Here is a 21010-nt window from a genome sequence, read left to right as displayed (position 1 = left end):
CACATCGAGCGGTATGTCGATTGCTTGAAGCCATTGGCCGCCATCTTGGTACTCTCAAAATTTGTAGAGGACATGGTTTACAGGTTGTATTATGGCGGGGTTTTTCATCAAAGTTTGGCATGTAGAATTAAAACTGGTCGTGTGAGCTTGACATTTTTTCAGTTCTGCTTACATTAAGGATTTTTTAATTTAGACTTCATAAGCCAAAAAAGGCCAAGGCCAAAGGAAAGACATGGAACACCGTGACTACCAAGAAACCTTGCAGATTACCTAGGACCCAATTTTTGTGACGTTAACTTTTCTCAAAATACGCTGTGAAGCACTATCATCATAACATAGCAAAAAAACTAAGCATTTTTTTTTTATAAAAACAATTTTTAAGACAATCTGTTAGATATATTTTGGAAATAAGGACTTGCAATGGTAAAATACATGCTAAACACATGGTTCATTTGTTGTCTGCGACGTCCTATTTCAGACAAAAAAAAATTCAACTTGTTTTCTCTAATTTGAAAATCAAATTCACTTTGCAGAGTTCTGTATCATGAAATTAATCAAAAACCTCAGAGAAAATGTGTTTTCTTGCTTATCCACTGTTGAAGTTTGGGAAAATATCTACATCGCTTTTTCGCGAAAAACCGTCGGCCTATAAAGGTGAAGCAGAGAGTGAACAGTGGACAGCAACAACAGTCAACAAAACTTTAACAGTGTCATAGTAAATCTAACTTACCTGTGGGATATTTTCTCGTAGCCACAAAACTGGCGATTAACAGTTAATCGCTGTCACTGCACATGTTGGCATGCTTGTTTTGGGAGTATCAAGATGGCGGATGGCAACTTCAGTTTTGGTGGCCAATGAGCCATCCAGTCTTTTATTAGTTTTTTTCGTTTTTTTTTTAATGTATTTTTTTTTTTAGCTCAGTGGGCCGGGATTTGAACCCTGGCCCTCAGAAGGTTGAGGCTAATGTATTACAACTGCTTCACCGTGCCACCAGATATATGAATATAATTTAGTTGGTAATCCATATTAGATTTACTCGGCCTTGGTGGAGGTCTACACGCGCAGGGGGACGTTCTTGTTGATTATTGCAACACTTTGGGAACATTTTTGCTTCATTTTTTTGACGTGAATGATGCAAAATGAAACGAGCATTGAGCGTTATACTATGGAAGTAGATTAGCGCCACCAGGATTTGAATTTGAAATGTAAAGTGATCACATTTTCAATAGTTGCGACAATTCGCTGTCTGAAATTCACAGTCTGTGCCACCAGGCAAGGTTACAGGTAGGTATGTGATGTCATGTGACTAAGAAAGTCGAACTGCGATTGGCTGGGTGTTCGGTTCTGACCTGAAGTAACCCTGCCTGGTGGCACAGACGGTGAATTTTAGACGGCGAATTGTAGCCGGTTGAATTAACGTTGAAAAGATACACTGAAATGCAACTATTGAAAATGTGATGACTACGTTTCAAATTCAAATCCTGGTGGCACTTATGTATTTCCAGATTATCTTCTCACAGATCTCTCGCACATTTGCCCTGTGATTCTCACTGCAGGTTTGGCGTGGAGGCCTACGACACTCATGTGGCTTCACGCGTGGATTAATTAAAGCCCCCGCGTGGTGTTTTAGACGGGGATCCGTCGCTAGGCGCCAATCCCTGCCCTTCCCTGGGCTGTTCCTTATTTTCTGCACGCATGAGGTCCTTTTCATCTCCCTGCCTCGTCTGCTCGCCATTTGTGGTCTCGCTGACGTCTTGCGACTAAATGAGTGACTTCGCCGCTGCTAATGACTTGAAGGAAGGTGAATTCACGTTCGCAAAAATGATGCACTCGATTAGGTGCACATGCATGTGACCATAATTTGCATTTACAAGAATAGTCAGGCGTGGCACGGTGGTGCAGCTGGAAGGTGTTGGCCTCACAGTTCTGAGGACCAGGGCCTCGCCTGTGTGGGGTTTGCATGTCCCCCCCCCCCGTGCCTGAGTGGGTTTTCTCCGGGAACTCTAGTTTCCTCCTGAATCCCAAAAACATGCAACATTAATTGGACACATTAAATTGCCCATAGGTGTGATTGTGCGTGTGACTGTTTGTCTCTATGTGCCCTGCGATTGGATGGCGACCAGTTCAGGGGCTACCCCGCCTGCTGCCCATTGACAGCTGGGATAGCCTCCACCACTGCCGGCGACCCTCGTAAGGATAAGCGGTGAAGAAAATGGATGGATTGATATGTTGCCATATTGGAATTTTTTGGGGCAACACGGTGAATGACTGTTTAGCACATCTACCTCACCGTTCTGAGGACCCGGGTTCGATCCTCGTGCCTGCGTGGGTTTTTTTAGGGGACTCCGGTTTCCTCCCACATCCCCAAAACATGCGTTCAGTGAGGACTCTAAATTGCCCCTAGGTGAGATTGTGCGTGCGACTGTTTCTCCACGAGCCCTACCATTGGCTGGGAATGAGTTCAGGGTGAACCCCGCTTCCTGGCTGTTGACAGCTGGGATTGACCCCCGCACTCCTGCGACCCTTGTGAGGATAAGCAGCTAAGAAAATGGATGGATGGATGGACGGATTTCATGGTGGCATAGTGACAACATCCAAAGGCATTTTCAAGAGAACTATAGAAAATAATGAAGGCGCGGACGGGAAATGTTTGCCTACTTATGATTAGATGTTTGATTCATATTTTTCTGCTGCATTTCGATGACGATGACTGAAAGATTCTGAGGGGGGCACCAAATATATTTGGTGCTGAGCCAAATTGCACAGCGCAGGGGTTAATGGAGCTCTTCGATCTGTCGGGTGCCATCCCGGTTGGATCGTCACGCTTGCTCAGCCAATCAGAAGTCTTGTTTTGGTTCCGGCAGAGCGAGCGAGAGAGAAAGAGAGAGAGCGTAAACTCAGCTGGAGCTTCTTTTCTTTCTCTCTTTTTCTCTTTCTCTCCTCAGTCTTCCTCAGCGCTCATCGCGCAACGCTGCAAGCGCTGCACACCGAGTGGAGTTTTTTTTTTTGTTTTTTTCCCCCAAAATTTCATGTTATTTTAAAGTTTTCCTGCCCACTTCCAGCCATGTTTTGGTGTCTTTGCATCATCCTGCTTTCGGCGTCAGCGGACGCGCAAACTTCCAGCCGCTTCGTGGTGGGCTGCCCGGCGCGGTGCGACAAGTCCATGTGCCCCCGACCTCCGTCGTCCGACTGCCCGGCGGGGCAGACCCTGGACGTGTGCCAGTGTTGCCCGGTGTGCGCGTCCGGCGAGGGCGAGGCGTGCAGCGGCAGCGGCAAGCTCGGCGACCCGGTGTGCGGGGAGGGCCTGGAGTGCTCGGTGTCCGGCGGCGTCGGGTACACGGCCACCGTGCGGCGGAGGAGCAAAAGCGGCATTTGCGCGTGCAAAACCGTGGAGCCCGTGTGCGGCAGCGACGGCGTCTCCTACCGGAACATCTGCGAGCTCAAGCGGGTCAGCCGCCGGGCGCAGAAGCTCCAGCAGCCGCCGGTGATCTTCATTCAACGCGGGGCCTGCGGGAAAGGTAAAAAAAAAAAAAAAAAGGGGGGGGGCCGCGGGCCAATGCGGCGGCCCACTCTGTTTTGCATTCTTTTTTTTTTTTTTTTTTTCGTCCCAACACACGGAACTTTTAAATCAGGGGTGTCAAACTCATTTTTTGTCGCGGGCCACATTGTAGCTACGATTTCCCTCAGAGGGCCGTTATGACTGTGAATCCATGAAAATCTTTCACCTCACGGTATTTACAGATGAAATTTATGAACTAGTTTTGAATCAGAAATCAAGTATATGGGGTTTTCAACTATTGTTGTACCATGTTTGCTAATACAAAAATGCTTGCAGGATCTCAACTTTCTCATTTATGATATGACAATTTGAAATTTTGTTACACGTTATCACACAAATCATGCAAGTTGATATAGATGATTTGCCTTCGCGCGCCACATAAATCATGCAGTGGGCCGGATCTGGCCCTCGGGCCTTGAGTTTGACACCCCTTTGTTTTAGCTCAATGATCAAGAGTCCTGCCAAATGTGTTGCATTAAGTTAGTTGATTTTTTTTCTGAAAGTGATTAGAATTTTTTTCCACTCATTAAATCATTGCTCAATTGAGTTATTTTAAAGGATAAAATATGAATGAAAACTGCAGTACTTTATTTTAACGTTTGACTCAGAATTTTAACAACTTTTATGCGTGATTATATTATAAATGGTGTTCAAAAAAGAAATCACATTTTTGTATTTCATGAAATAAATGGTCAATTAATATTAGTTACTTTTGTTAAAAAAAATTGCATAAAACACAAAAGTATTTGGTAAATTAATTTTAAATCAAAACAATTTTATATTGTAGGAATATTTTTATATAAAATACTATTGGAAGTTTTTTAATGTTTTATCAAATGATTAGCAATTTTTTTATAAACATTTTATTTTATTTACCTTGGCTACAAATGACTGATGTTGACAATGTATCCCATCCCCCAATTTTTTACCAAAATGTTTTTAAATTTTTTTTAGGATGCTGTAGCATATACTTATCATGACCATTACTATAATTACCAAACTGTGTATGGTAATTATTTACTTTAAAAAAATGCACAGTTCCTACTGTGTTTAGGTACACCCGCACGATGAATTGACATTCCGGTATAAGAGGAAAAAATAATTTTGAACATTTCACAGAGATGAGAAGAATTAAATATTGATTGTGTAAAATTCTCATACAAGATCATCTAGAGCTTTTAGAGCAATGCATGTGCACGCATCATAATCTTAAAATAAAGGTAAAAAAAAAACAGTATAATGAACAAAGTTTTGCATTAGAAATGATTAGATTACACAGGCATAATCAGAAACAACGTCACGTAATATCACAGAAACATCGGCTTGCCTCGAGTGAAGAAAAACACCCTCAGATGTCGCCCGGTCCTGTCTTGTCGTTTTCCTTCTGCCGAGCGTGACCTCATAAATGGACGGTGTGGTTTGAACCGGAGTCAGCGGCACGCAGTGCCAGCTTGTCTTGGTTAGAACAACAAGCTCCTATTCTGTTGTTTTCCCGCACGTGTTCTCCGAGGGCGCCGTTTCAACTTTGGACCGCCTTGGATGAAGTCATGATGTAAAGCTCGACGCGGCAGGCATGTGGACTTCATCCGCCTGATAGAAAACACACCGATTGCGAGTAATTTACCCTTGCGGGCATGAATCCACGTGCTTGTTATTGTATATAAAATGGTGGACCTGCACTCAATTAGGATTTCATGTAAAAATCATTTCACTTCGTTTGAGGACCTCAATCTGTCTTGGTTCAGCAGCTGAACTCGTGAGTTTTCCATTTTTTTAGTGGCGCGCGCATTTGGATTCTGGGTTTCAATAGGCTGTTTTATTGGGAGTTTGCATGTTCTCCCCTGAGCTTGTCTGGGTTTTCTCCGGGTTTTCCCGCTTCCTCCCACATTCCAAAACGTGCACCTTGCATCCGTCGAAGAGAAAACTGACCTGAGGCGAGAATGTGATTGTGAATACTTGTTTGCCTTGCACTCCAAGCGCGAATGGACGTCACGTCTTTGATCGTGCGTAGAATTCCGCGATTGCCTTCCACCAGACTCCTCTCGCACTGTAAAAATAACTGCTCATGAATTAAGGTCGCCAGTCGCTTTACTTGCTATAGCCGCTAAATATAGCGAGCAAATCGCTAAGTTGGCGACACCGGCTGAGCTTTTGTGAACCGCCTCCTGTGCATTGGCAACCGTGTCGTTGAAGGAAACAGTGCACGTCGGCTATCGACAATGGATAAATCAATCCATCCGTTTTCTTTGGCCGCTTATCCTCACGAGGGTCGCGGGGAGTGCTGGAGCCTATCCTGGCTGTCAACGGGCGGGAGGCAGGGTAGGCCCTGAACTGGTTGCGAGCCAATCGCAGGGCACATAGAGGCAAACAGCCACACTCACAATCACACCGCGGGGCAATTTAGAGTGTCCAATTAATGTTGCATGTTTTTGGGATGTGGGAGGAAACCGGAGTGCCCGGAGAAAACCCACGCAGGCACGGGGAGAACATGCAAACTCCGCACAGGCAGGGGCAGGATCGAACCCAGGTCCTCAGAACTGTGATCCACCGTGCCGCCACAATGGATAAATATTCAATTTAATTCCACTGGATTTGGTTTGTTTCCTCAGTCACAAAAACAAAAACGGAAATGTTGTATGTGTCATGTGTTTATTTAAGTTGGAGTTTTGTCACTGGTTTTTGCCATTTCGTTGAGTATGCAGTCCCGCATCCAGGGTTACTCCGCCACTGCACCTTTATAGCCAAGTCACGCTTTTGGTTATGCTCTTTAGTTGACTCATAGTTCTCGGACATTGTTTCTTTTGTTTTGGGTCCTGCCTTCTTGGACTGTGTTGCCGTGCACAAGTTTCGTTTGTAATAAAACCCACTGAACATCATGTCCTCGTCTTGGAGTCCCGCATTTGGGTCCGCCCGTGCACCGTTTGTTCGTGACAGTAAGTTTGTGTCTACTGCAAAGCACAACTGGTTTTAGCTGGGCTAAGCTCCAGCACTCCTGCGACCCTTGTGAGGATAAGCGGCTCAGAAAATGGATGGATGGAGAATACAAACACAATGCAAAAATGAATGAACTAGTGATGGCTCTTCGGGGAGTAAATCCCAAAGTTGGGGCAGTCGGAAGTCAAGATAGCTCCTCTTTTCCTTTCGGCTTGTCCCGATTTGGGGTCGCCGCAGCGTGTCATCTTTTTCCATCAAAGCCTATCTCCGGGATCTTCCTCGTGTCCTCCCTCATCACATCCATCAACCTTTTCTTTGGTCTTCCTCTCGCTCTTTTGCCTGGGAGCTCCATCCTCATCACCCTTCTACCAATATACTCACTCTCTCGCCTCTGGACATGTCCAAACCAGCAAAGTCTGCTCTCTCTAAACTTGTCTCCAAAACATCCAACTTTGGCCGTCCCTCTATTGAGCTCATTTCTAATCCTATCCAAGCTGCTCACTCCGAGCGAGGACCTCAACATCTTCATTTCTGCCACCTCCAGTTCCAGTTCCTGTTGTCTCTTCAGTGCCGCCATCTCCAATCCGTACATCATGGCCGGCCTCACCACTGTTTTATAGACTTTCCCCTTCATCCCGGCGGAGACTCTTGTGTCACATAGCACTCCAGACACCTTCCGCCAACTGTTCCACCCTGCTTAGACCCGTTTCTTCACTTCCTTACCACACTCTTCATTGCTCTGTATTGTTGACCCCAAGTATTTGAAGTCGTCCACCCTTGCGATCTCTTCACTCTTCGTCCTCCGCCCCTCTCATTCACGCACATATCTTCTGTTTCACTTCCGCTCTTCTTCATTCCTCATCCTTTCCAGTGCGTGCCTCCATCTTTCTAATTGTTCCTCAGGATACCTCTGTCATCTCTAATCGCCATGGAATTCACGTCTGCACATGGTAGTTATGTTTAATTGACGTTAATGTGGTTCTTTGGAAAAACCTCTTTACCCTAAGGGGTCCTCGGAATTATAAAGGTTGAGAAAGCCTGCGCCGGACTGCTCACACATCTTGCCATGCTCACTAAACGACGCTGACATCGGTTTTGGATGCTCGAGCCATTCTTGACTAGATGTATGAAGCAGGCACACTTCGGTGGCGGAAGTCCAACACCTGGCGTCTCCCACAGCGTCGAGAGTATCCAAGGCCAGTCAGTCGTCCCTCTCCTTACAGTCTGCGTCTCCTTCTCAACCTCTGCCGCTGCCCTCAAACCGTAAATCACCCTCGGCAGTCACATGACGGAACGTCTGCCTTTGATTGGAAGCCGCCGTCCCTCCTCGGGTAGACGGCACGAAGGAAAACACAAAATTAGCAACCCGTCGTTTCGGGGGGAAGGCTGACATGCACATCAAAAAGACGTGCGGGCGAGGCGGTTCGGACGGCCTGTCGTTTGTTTGTCACTCATGCGAGCAAGGCGAAGGGTACGGTCTCGCAGGCTAGCCTGTGGCGAGGGCTACTGGTTTTCGCGAAGCTCCTGCAGCCAGAATTTCCACATCTGCAGCGGAACGTGGAACGTTTTGTTTGGCAGCGGGATAAAAACGCAGCCCGTTCCTGCAGCTACTCCCTCTCTGGAGATGTTCATTTTGAAAGAAAGTTTTTAAAAGCACAACAGTCCTGATTTCAATAAGCTCGCCCCCTTTACTCTCTCTATTAAAGTGCTCTGCTAAACAGAAGAAACGTTTGATCTCGTTTTTTTTTGTCAGGGTGTTCATGGAAATTTATACAAAGATTGCTTTTGACAGGATAGCTCGGCCAAATGTTGCTCCGTCCTTACTTTAAATTGGCCAACTTTGCTTTTACACAAAATTGAAACACATTCTAATGAGGGTTGACGGTGATGATGAGGAAAGTGGGCGATGGGGTGATTTTCGGCAGAAAACTGAAGTCCAGAGAGGAATTTTGTTTTGGATCCGGTTGCGTGCGCAAGACGTGCGGTCCCAATAATCACAAACAGTGCTTCGTTTGGAGCAGATTTCTGAGCCAGATTATGCTGCACGATGACCTCCACGACTTCTTCCATCCATCTCTAGCTGAAAGCGGGATTTTGGTTTCAGAATCCGTGTTCTGTTCCCCACTGCCTGTTTCAGAGGAAAAAGTGTTGCAGGGTCAGTGTTTCTGTGGGAAAGGGGGTGGGACGAGGGGGGCTTCTTGTGTTTTTGCGTTTTCTGTCATTTAGTCACCAAGTCTGGGAGGGAGTGATGGATGTATGGCTAGAAGGAAGACTGGAAGATGAATGGTTGGTTGATGAGTAGATGGAAGACAGAAAGGATGGGTGACGGATGGGTGGATTAAAGTCTGAAGGACAGAGGGTGGATAACAAATGGGAGGAAGCAAGGCAGGATAAAATGATGAATGGGTGAATTGAAAGAAGACTGGAGGGATGGAAAGAGGGAAGAAAGTAAGCATAGGAAGGATGAAAAGGATCGATTGATGATTGGATAGAAGTAAAGATGGGTGAATGGTCGAGACAAAATAGGTTGGGGTCAAAAGACTGATGGATGTAGGGTGGATAATGAAAGACGGATATGTTCGTTGAAAGATGGATGGACAGATTAGAGGGAAGAAAATAAGGAAGCGCAAAAAGATGAGTGAATTAAAGGACCAATCCGCAGTGGGTGGATAATGAATGGGACAAAGCAAAGATGGACACATTAGACGCACACGTTAAAAGATGGATGGACAGAAGATTACGATCAGAAAATTAAGAATGAAAGGAAGAAAATTTGGGCTGTATAAATGTAGATCAGGAGTCTCAAATTCAATTTACATCGGGGCCGCTGGAGGCGGAGTCCGGCTGAGGTTGGGCTGCAGCCTTTTTTCATTTTTTCAGTGTTTTTTTTTTCACACAAAATATGAAGAAGGACGCCGCTGTGAACAACTTTAAACAACAACCAAACCAAAACCATTTAAAAAAAAAAAAAAAAAAAAAACCTCCATTGCAATTGAAAAAATGTTTCTCTGCCTGCATCAAGCCCAGTCGATGTCACACCCATTCGAGCCGTCGTGATTGGTAGGTTCATCTTCTCTGCGCACAATACTGTAAAAGTCCCGTTCATATAAAAGTCGAGGGCCGCACTAACATTATACTTTCATATTGAGGTCGGGGCCACAAAATATCGTTTCGCGGGCCCCATACGGCCCGCGGGCCTCCAGTTTGAGACCCCTGCTGTAGATGATGGAGGCATTAATAATACATGGTTGTGGAATGAAAGATGTATTGCCACACTGGCGGATAGGCAGATTGATGGAAAGGAAGGAAGGATGGATGGATGATCGATGAATGACTCTTTCGTGTCGGGTTGCTGCCAAAAAGTTTCTCAGCCGGTCCAAAACGTTGCCACTCGAGTACCGGCTAAAACAAGAAGACAAGAGGAAATTTGTTGTACACCGTTTTCGTGCCCTTTTGACGTTCAACATTCAGGCAACATCGTACCGCAACGAACGTGCGGACTTGCCTTCCCTACCCTGGGGTTGTTGGATCCGTGAGTTCATACAAACATATAATCATGTAGTCAGGTGAGAGTGATTTCGACATCATAAAAAAATGAACCCCCCGCCTACAGGTCCACGCTGTTTCCGTAATTAACATCTTTGACAACGGCACAACCTCGGTGCTTTCAAGTGCCACGTCCTGGGAGGCCTTTGACTCCAAATTCTCTCTTTTCCCGCGAGCCGTAATGACTGATATTTTGCAAATCAAAGCGGCTTTGTTATGCGGCGAAATTTTTGTGGAGAACGCCGCTGAAAGTGTCGACTGGGTGCAGAGCTTAATTGCCAGGTGTTTCTCGCAACGTTTCCTGACTTGCCCGGTGCGGAGTGCGTGAGTGAGCGGTCGGTCGGTCGGTCGGTTGGTTGGCTGGGCTGTAAAATTAGCAGTCAACGACCTGAATGCCTGGGAGGGCTACCAGGAGAAATGTAGAATATTCAAAACCAAGGTGGTGAGATACAGTGAAGAAAATAAGTATTTGAACACCCTGCTATATTGCAAGTGTTCCCACTTGAAAATCATGGAGGGGTCTGAAATTTTCATCGGTGGTGCATGTCCACTGTGAGAGAGATCATCTAAAAAGAAAAATCCAGAAATGTATGATTTTTTTTTTCCAATTTATTTGTGTGATACAGCTGCAAATAAGTAGTTGAACACCTGAGAAAACCAATGTTAATATTTGGTACAGTAGCCTATGTTTGCAATTACAGAAGTCAAACGTTTCCTGTAGTTGTTCACCAGGTTTGCACACACTGCAGGAGGTATTTTGGTCCACTCCTCCGCACAGATCTTCTCTAGATCAGACAGGTTTCTGGGCTGTCGCTGAGAAACACAGAGTTTCAGCTCCCTCCAAAGACTTTCTATTGGGTTTAGATCTAGAGACTGGCTAGGTCACGCTTCTTACGGAGCCACTCCTTGGTTTTCCTGGCTGTATGCTTCGGGTCATTGTCTTTTTGAAAGACCCAGCCATGACCCATCTTCAATGCACTGACTGAGGCAAAGAGTTTGTTCCCCAAAATCTCACAATACATGGCCGCGGTCATCCTCTCCTTAATACAGTGCAGTCATTCTGTCCATGTGCAGAAAGACACCCCCAAAGCATGATGCTACCACCCCCATGCTTCACAGTAGGGATGGTGTTCTGTTCTTGGGATGGAACTCATCATTCGTTTTCCTCCAAATACAGTTAGTGGAATTATGACCAAAAAAGGTCCATTTTGGTCTCATCTGACCACAAAACTTCCTCCCATGACTCTTCTGTATCATCCAAATGGTCATTGGCAAACTTAAGATGGGCCTTGACATGTACTGGTTTAAGCAGGGGAACCTTCCATGCCATGCATGAATTTAAAACATGACGTCTTAGTGTATTACCCACAGTCACCTTGGAAACGGTGGTCCCAGCTCTTTTCAGGTCATTGACAAAGTCCTGTTGTGTAGTCCTGGGTTGATTCCTCACCTTTCTAAGGATCATTGAGACCCCACGAGGTGATATCTTGCATGGGGCTCCACTACGATTGAGATTGACCGTGATGTTTAGCTTCTTCCATTTTCGAATGATTGCTCCAACAGTGGACCTTTTTTCACCGAGCTGCTTGGCAATTTCTCCGTCGCCCTTTGCAGCCGTGTGGGGTTGTAGAATTTTGTCTCTAGTGTCTTTGGACAGCTCTTTGGTCTTTGCCATGTTCCAAGTTTGAGTCTTACAGATTGTACGGTGTGGACAGGTGTCTTTATGCAGCTAACGACCTCACACTGGTGGATCTGATTGAGGATAATACACGGAGTGGAGGTGGACTTTTAAAGGCGGACTAACAGGTCTTTGAGAGTCAGAATTCTCGCTGATAGACCGGTGTTCAAATACTTATTTGCAGCTGTATCACCCAAATAAATCGTTAAAAAAAATCATACATTGTGATTTCTGGATTTTTCTCTCTCACAGTGGACATGCACCTATGATGAAAATTTCAGACCCCTCCATGATTTCTAAGTGGGAGAACTTGCAATGTAGCAGGTGTTCAAATACTTATTTTCTTCACCGTAAGAGTGAAGGTAACGGTAAACGAATGCCAGGGTCAAGTGAACGAATGCGGGACGATACATGAGTGTGGGTAGGAGTGTACCCGTGTTGTAAATGTGGGTGTGCGTTGTCCGAGTGAATGTGAGCACCGTGTGAGTGTTTTGCGAGCGCGGGTGTGCGTCAGACGTGAGCGAGACAGTCCAGACCGCACCGTGACGGTCATTTCCTTCCTTATTATGACAAAGAGAACTTGTTTGTATTGCTATGTCACTTAGCGTGTCGTCTTTTGACTTGTCCTACTTTGCATTTCCCAGCTCAGGACAATCCAGACAGCCCGAGACACAAGTACAATTTCATTGCCGACGTGGTGGAGAAAATTGCGCCAGCTGTGGTTCACATTGAGCTCTACCGCAAGTAAGAAGCGTCCACCTGAGTGTGCGTCTGTGTGTGTTTTCTTTTCTGTGTATGTGAGTGCACTCAAATTTACAGCCCACCTGTGTACTCCACTACCCGCTGACCAGAATGCAGAGCACTTTGCTATCCAAGCTTCCTTTTTTTTTTTTTTTTTATCATGCACCTTCCTGCTTCCCCTTTTCTGCAACACCCAACACTTACAGTACCTTTCGACACTGTCCCCTGCGTCTGCCCACCTCCCCCCCTGTCGCTTCTCCCGCCGTTGTTTTTGTACTGCGGTGTGTCTCGAGTCTAAATCGTCCCGCTTGAATCTGTCTTTCATTTAACGCGCTGCTGCTTTTGTTTGACTTGACACCAGAGTTGCAAAGGGAAGGTTTTCTGGTCAGTGTCCAGGAACTTTCTGCAACCTTTCCACTGGGAAGCTTTTCTGGGTTTATTCATTTGCTTCTGCAATAAGCAGCTGGTCAGGCAAACAAATCTACATTAGAAAAGGAATTTTCCTGACTTGCATCGTTGAAATCATAAGAAGAAAAAAAAAAAAAGCTACACACGGCATCCCTCAAGGCTCGCTGCATGGTACCCTTTTGTTCATCTCATTTTCTTCTATACTGTATAAACATATACAGATAAAGGGACAGATTTAAGTTGACCTGCTTTCCAAAGATTGTAATTTTGCAACATCTGTTGTTTCTGCAACTGCAATAATGTCCCTGGGTCAATTTGACATTAGTTTCCATTCCAATCGCTATTTAACGCTTTGGCTTTCCCAATTCCTGGTTAAATAAGGGTAATTCAATAATTTTTACTTTTAAATATTGCCAGTTTAAACCATTTTCAATGTTATGTTAACCATTTTCAGTTTATGTTTGACACTATTTTAACCAAGCATGGAAAGTTTCATACCAAAAACTACTACACAACATTTTGTATACCGTAATTCCCGGCCTCACGCAGTACATTTGTCAAGGAAATATCATTTGGTACATATATATGCTGCAGCTGTGTAAAATCCACAAAGTGCCCACGTTGAAACCCACATAGAAACACGAGATATTTACAAAGAAAGACGGTACACAGAGTTTAACGCTAGTGCCACCACGCTAACGCTAGTGCCGCGCTAACAGGGATGGTTAAAAAAAAAAAAAAAAAAAAATATATATATATATATATAAGTAAAAATAATTGTGACACAGCTGTAACACACTAGCGCAGCGCTAACAGGGCCGTACCGGTAAAAGTCACTTCCTCGGCACATATATTCCACCAGTCTCACTCTTACCTTTTCCGCTCGAGTGTCCCCTTGCGGTCGTTAGAAAAAAATGCACAAATTAGCCGCATCCCCGCATAAGCCGCAGGGTTGAAAGCGTGTGGAAAAAAGTCGCGGCTAATAACCCTAACATGTCAATTTGACCCACAAAATGTAACATGTTGAGTAATCAAGCTATGTTGCTTTTTTTTTTTTTTTCCTTCATTCCTGGTAAGGATGACGTACTCCAAACGCGAAGTAGCTGTGGCCAGTGGCTCAGGCTTTGTGGTGGCCGAGGATGGTCAAATCGTGACCAACGCGCACGTGGTGGCCAACAAGCACCGCGTCAAGGTGGAGCTCAAGAGCGGCGCCATCTACGACGCCAAAATCAAGGACGTGGACGAACGCTCCGACATCGCCCTCATCAAGATCGAAGCACCGGTGAGTCGTTGCGAGACTGCAGTCTTGGGTTAAGAGTTAATCAGTCAAACAGAATTTCTTGAGGGGAGAGAGGAAAAATAAGGCAAAAAGGAAACGCTAACTGTAAACAGAATGAGAAAAGTAAATCATTCCATATCTGCAACCAAGAAACATTAAATATGGATGTTGCATGAGACTGTAGTGCTACACCCTGTGAAGGAAGAACAGAACATGATAGGACAGGACAAGAACAGGAGAAGAAGCATGCTAGGATCGTGAACCCGGCTATACACAAAATCCGTCCATCCATTTTCTTAGCCGCTTATCCTCACAAGGGCCGCGTGGAGTGCTGGGGCCTATCCCATCTCTCAACGGGCAGGAGGCGGGGTACACCCTGAACTGGCCGCAAGCCAATCGCAGGGCACATCGAGACAAACACCAGCACTCACAATCACACCTAGGGGCAATTTAGAGTGTCCAATTAATGTTGCATGTTTGACCGGCCGGGGTGGCTCATTTTCCTCGGCGAGGTTGCTTATCGCTGTGCCGCGCCGGGCCACTTTATGGCGTTGTCGTCGCAAGCGGCTGAGTGCGCCATTGCCGGCAGCGTTGTTCATAGCCGCCGCCATCCGCGATGAACAACACTGCCGATGGCGGCGGCGATAAACAATGCTTCCGAAAATGGCGGACTCAGCCGCGAGTGACGACAACGCCGTAAAGCGGCCCACGATGAGCCACCTCCGTGCCACCCTGGCTCGCCGCACCCGGGCCGCGGTGTTGTGATCGCCGGTGGCTGAGTACGCGACATACTGTCATACTGTCGGGGAGTCCTTTGTTTGTTCGAAGTGATCCGCATATCATCTAAATATGGCTCGAAACAATAGGCTCACTTCACTCGGTTGTGAGATGTTCTCTTCTTGGAAAAGAGCTTCCGGTTCTGAAGGAGCGTGTCCCATAGTAGCGGCCACAGCGTGTTTTCAGTGGCAAATGTCCGTGGTGACGTCACGGGCAGGAGATGCAGCCAATATGGCGACCACTTGGATGTCGAATTTGACTTCCGTAACTTTGCGCATGGATGACGCGCTCTCCACTCATATTTACTTTTTCGTGTAGACATTGAAGTGAATCATGTTATATGTATTTTTCATTTCAATATCTATTTTAGAATGCTTATAGGGATGACACTTGACCTTTAAATAAACTACTGTAACACAAACAGAGGAGCGGTGGCTCTGAATGTCGAGACATTTTCCAAACAGAACCTGTTTTCTCTCGGTTGTCCCTTAAAGGTTAACCTCCAAGCCTCGAGAGTACTCTGTCTGCATCATGTGATTATTACCAAGCAAGCTCGAGTTTCATGTGCAGGACTATCAAAGTGCCACTTTTTGTGCCGTACTCAAATGAATCAACGTGGTCTCACACTGCCGTGTCGTTCCTTATTTTAACTGCATTGGTGGTAAATCACAATATTGCAGACGGGGGATAAAGTGACAACGCAGCTGGAGCCAAAAAAGTATACACTGTATGTATATAATATACGGTCAGGAGCTTTTTGAGGCTCCCTCATTACAATGTTAATGTGGCTGCGCTCTAAGCTGTATGTTTTATTCCTAGTATTTAAGCAGTAAATACACGGACATTCTCGTTATTTTGTAATTTTGTTTGCTCAACAAATTTCCACCAAGGGTCTGGGTGGACCTCCCATTTGGAAGCAATTCCTTTCACCCGTAGGACGATCGCGTGGATAGAAACGATCTGTTCCGCGCTCAAACGTGGTAAAACTTTTATTTACTGTTCGGGCAAGGTTTCTATAATTAACAACATTCCTAATGCTCACACAAGTGTGATTAAAAAAAAAAAAGCTTGACCACATTCAATTGTCAAAGCAAAATGAATGAATGTGGTTTAGTGACAAAGACTAAAATGTTCTTTTTTAAGATTATTAACTGTCTTATGGTTGGCTTCAGCCGACAAAAATATAATTATCTTTAGCAATTCAATAGCTTTATTCCAAATGAAGGGGGCATCCAGGCGTGAAATACAAAACCACCGAATAACTAATTGTCTTTGTGTCGACTCGTACAACGGAAAGTAGTAACTAAGTGACGCGGTAAGAAGGAGAGTCAACAATGGTGACGAGCAATCTAAGTCAAAAATCTGGCATCTTCCGTCTGTTTTGAAGGCGTTTACATCCCAGATGGAAGCAATTGCCAACTGGGGTGACTGGGAAGCTCCGCCCACCATCGTTTTCTCAAGTAACTGTGAAACGCGTGAAAAAAAACGGAGGAACAGGAGGCAGGAAAACAGAAACTTTTTTTCTTGGATTTATCAAATATATCTTGACCATGTGTTTTATAGCACGAGCGGTGGCACATATTTTAAGTTACAAAAAACTGGTCATTAGATTTAATGTTACAATATCACTATAATCTTCCTATTTAGAAATAAAAATGAAAAACAGACAGAAATTAGATGATAAAGTTGTGTGGTTCCCAGAATGCATTGCACTCTGCAATCTTAAGATTGTGCCATTTGAATTGGAATCCTTTTCGTCCATGTGTTGTCGTTTGTCGAATATGTGTCTAATGTAACTATCCATCCATCCATCCATCCATCCATTTTCTTTGCCACTTATCCTCACGAGGGTCACGGGGAGTACTGGAGCCAATCCCAGCTCTCAACAGGCAGGAGGCAGGGTACACCCTGAACTGGTTGGCAGCCAATCGCAGGGCATATAGAGACAAACACCCGCGCTTACAATCACACCTAGGGGCAATTTATAGTCCTTCCATCCATCCATCCTGTAGTAGAAAAGCATCGTGACTACTAACCATCCATCCTGTTGTGGAAAAGCATCGTGACTAATAAAACTAATAAAAAAAATAAAAACTAACTATAATAACTATCCATCCATCCATCCTGGCGTGGAAAAGCATTGTGACTACTAACCATCCATCCATCCATCCATCCATCCATCCATCCATCCATCCATCCATCCTGTTGTGGAAAACATCGTGACTAATAACTATCCATCCAGCCATCCATTGATCCAGCCATCCATCCATCCATCATCTGTCCATCCTGTAGTGGAAAAGCATCGCGACTAATAACCATCCATCCATCCATCCATCCATCCATCCATCCATCCATCCTGTTGTGGAAAACATTGTGACTAATAACTATCCATCCAGCCATCCATTGATCCAGCCATCCATCCATCCATCATCTGTCCATCCTGTAGTGGAAAAGCATCGCGACTAATAACCATCCATCCATCCATCCATCCATCCATTTTCTTTGCCGCTTATCCTCACGAGGGTCACTGGAGCCAATCCCATCTGACAACGGGCAGGAGGCGGGGTACACCCTGAACTGGTTGCCAGCCAATTGCAGGGCCTATAGAGACAAACAGCCGCACCCACAATCATACCTAGGGGCAATTTAGAGTGTCCAATTAATGTTGCATGGGTTTTTGGGATGTGGGAGGAAACCAAAGTGCCTGGAGGAAACCCACGCAGGCACGGGCAGAACATGCAATCTCCACACAGGCGGAGCCTGGGATTGAACCCGGGACCTCAGAACTGTGAGGCCAACGCTTTACCATCTGAGCCCCTAATGTAACCATTGATTGATTAATGATGTTACGCTTTGTTTTGAAGAAATTCTGACTGTTGTGCGCGATACGATGACCTCCCAGACACTTGTGGGAGGGAGGCAATAGAGTGCGTCACAGCACTACCACTGCATTTGCTTTCAAAGCCACTAGAGAGCCACAACAGACGGATGAAAGAGCCGCGTTTGGCCTGCCGACTTCTGGCTCATGGCTTCCCATGTGACGTTTGTATATCCTACCCGTGCTTGTGCGGGTGTTCTGCGGGTACTCCCACTTCCTCCCACATTCCAGAACAATGCTTCTCGGCTTCGGCGAATTGCCCATAGGTGCGAATGTTCGCGATTATTTTCGCCGTGGCAGGACGAGCGCGATAGAAAATGAACTCATGTACGTTTTACGTCAGCGTTTATGTCAACACTGAGGATGATTTAGAGTCTTGTGTGAACCTAGCATGTTTTTTTGGAAGCTGTAAGAAGCCACACGAGCAATGGGGGCAAAACATGCGAATTCAGCACAGGAAGGCCCCGTGCCAACACTCGAACTCAGTGGTTGTTATGAGGCAGCGGCGCTTAACCACTCACCAAGAGTAATGTCGCAAGGCTTACACTTGTGTTTCAAAAGGACTGGTGGGAAAAAGAGCATTTAAAACAACAATGCATAGACCTTGTACGAGCCCTCTCTCTCTCTCTCTTTATCTCTCTCTCTGTCTGTGTTTATTTCTCCGTCTGCTGGACGTGAGGCATCCCCGCTACATGCTAATGCCTACATGCAGGAATGCACTGGCGTCGGGCCAAAGTCTTCTGCGGGGTACACGTGTTCCCACCTTTTCACATTTTAGCCGATTTCTAAATTGTCAGAGACTCCAGACACGACGCTGTTAAAAAAAAAAAAAAAACGTGCTTTTAGTGCTTATAGCATATAGTGTACTATGGAAGTAAATAAGTGCCACCAGGGATTTAAAATTGAAATGCCACAGAAAACAGGATTTGAACTTGAAATGTAAAGTGATGACATTTTCAATCGTTGTATTTCAGAGCAACTTTTCAATGTTAACAATTCAACCAGCTACAATTCTCTGTCTAAAGTTCACCGTCTGTGCCACCAGGCAGGGGTTACTTAAGGTTAGAACCGAAAACCCAGCCAATCGCAGTTACGCTTTTTTAGTCACATGACGCCACATACTAAGAAAGCGTAACTGGATTGGCTGGGTGTTCGGTTCCGACCGGAAGTAACCCTGCCTGGTGACACAGACGCCGAATTTCAGACTGAGAATTGTAGCCGGTTGAATTGTTAACATTGAAAAGTTACACTGAAATACAACTATTGAAAATGTCATCACTTTACATTTCAAATTCAAATCCTGGTGGCACTTATTTACTTCCGTATTTACTCAAGATGACCTGCACAGATCTCTCGCAGTACCAAGACTGAACAGTGAGAGGCGGCATCCAGACTGCCAGAAAATGGAAAGAAGGAGCAGTTGGAGTAGAAGAAGAACATGGGCGTTGCAAACGCTTCTCCAGCACAAGCTTCAAGTCTCTTCCTGATTGGCTGTCGTTCCGGTTAAGAAGAGATCATTTTAGTAGGAAAATTGCAGAAAATCTTAAGTACAGGGAAAAATGACTTGGAAATTGTCCAAAATGTTCTGCATGAGGGACATTTTAGTTGGCAACTGTTAAAAAAAAAAAAATCAAGCACAAACATTTTTTCATTATTTGTACATATTTGAGGCAAGCAGGACAATAAGAAGTCGGGCATCAATTTTAGCATTATGGAGAATTTAGAAAGAAACTGTACAAAATGTTCTAAATTGTTCATGATGTTTAACTACGAAGGAGAATTAAGTTGGAAACTTGACAAAATGTGCAGTACAATTCAAAGAAAATCACTTGGAAATTCTTGATAATGTTAAGTAGATGTGAGGGAGAGATTAGAAACGACAAAACATTTAGAACACGTCAAAATGTAGTGAAATGAATAAAATACGAAGCACAGGGGGGACATTTCATTTGGAATTTGGACAAAAACTTACAAGTATGGGGGACAATTTTGTTATAAATTGTATACATGGTTAAGCACCAGGAAAAAAAAAAACATCAGTAGGAAATTGTTAAAAAAAAGTTTAGAATGAGACGGAATCTCACAATTGTACCTCTGCTTCCATTAAGGCACAGGTGTCAAACTCAAGGCCCGGGGGCCAGATCCTGCCCGCCGCATGATTTTATGTGGCCCGCGAAGCCAAATCATATGTATGAACTTCCATGATTTTTTTTTTTTTTTTGTTCAAATCTGTACTAACATTTCTAATTGTCCTATCATAAATGATAATGTTGTAAATTACAAGCATTTTGGTGTTACCAAACAAAAATAGTTGGAAAAACCCATTACCCTTGATTTCTGATTTGAAAATAGTTCATAAATTTCATGTGTAAATATGATGAGGCGGTTAAAGATTTTTTTTTATGGTTTCAATGCCACAACGGCCCTCTGAGGGAAACCGCAAGTGTAATGTGGCTTGTGACAAAAATCAGTTTGACACCCCTGCTTTAATGGCAACGAGGTGAAGAGTTTCAAATCCGTCCCCACTGTTGCTCCAGTCCGTGTTTACCAACCAGATGCTCACGACAGCGACGGTACACAAACGCAACATGACATGAGCGTCTTCTTCGGCGACAGAGTCAGTGGCTTTGTTGTTTTTCATGTGTGTGTGTTTTTTTTTCTTTCTCTTCTACATCTCGTCCTGTAATGAAGGCCAGCAGCCGAGCCGCTTGATGACAGGCTTTTCCCACCGGGGGCTTTCCTACTCGGGTCATCTTACACGAGACGCTGTTTCGCGGCGTCGGCGCTGTCATTGTTTGTTTTTTTGTTGTGGAGCCATGCTGAAGATGATGTCAATGATCATGGTGTGTGTCCTCGCTAATCTCAAAATGAATTCAAGTTGCAGTTGACTACTGCTGCATTCCAATGGATGACTTAGCTAGTCGTCAAACGATGTAATTTTTATAATGCCGCATAAGTATAGTGAGATGATACTGATACTTTTGCATTGTTTTAGCACTTTGAATCCCATATAGAAGAGAAACTGAAAAAAAAATTATTGACCATCAAAAACTGTAAGAAGTCTTAATTTGAATGTGGTGTGAGATAGGGGTGCACGATATTTTGCTTGATCAATTTTGCCAGAATTGTGTGCTATAGTCTTATTGAAGCGTCTGCTGCGCTGTTGGTGTACTGTAATATACAGTCGATCGACTATAATTTTAATGCAT

The 21010-nt window shown here is 44.8% G+C and overlaps 1 protein-coding gene across 1 annotated transcript in view; it reads left to right on the top strand.

Moving 5' to 3' along the window:
* The first annotated feature begins 1723 nt into the window (after positions 1–1723).
* LOC133509356 (serine protease HTRA1A-like) overlaps positions 1724–21010 on the top strand; it is a 41889-nt gene continuing 22602 nt past the window's right edge. Inside the window, exons 1-4 of the mRNA XM_061836193.1 lie at positions 1724–1802; positions 2947–3519; positions 12363–12462; positions 13945–14149. Of these exons, the coding sequence (XP_061692177.1) occupies positions 1766–1802; positions 2947–3519; positions 12363–12462; positions 13945–14149 (915 nt within the window). The 5' untranslated portion in view covers positions 1724–1765. The remainder of the gene's footprint in view (positions 1803–2946; positions 3520–12362; positions 12463–13944; positions 14150–21010) is intronic.

The sequence above is a fragment of the Syngnathoides biaculeatus genome, chromosome 12 (assembly GCF_019802595.1).
Source record: "Syngnathoides biaculeatus isolate LvHL_M chromosome 12, ASM1980259v1, whole genome shotgun sequence".
NCBI lineage: Eukaryota > Metazoa > Chordata > Actinopteri > Syngnathiformes > Syngnathidae > Syngnathoides > Syngnathoides biaculeatus.
This window is presented reverse-complemented; position numbering and strand designations above follow the sequence as displayed.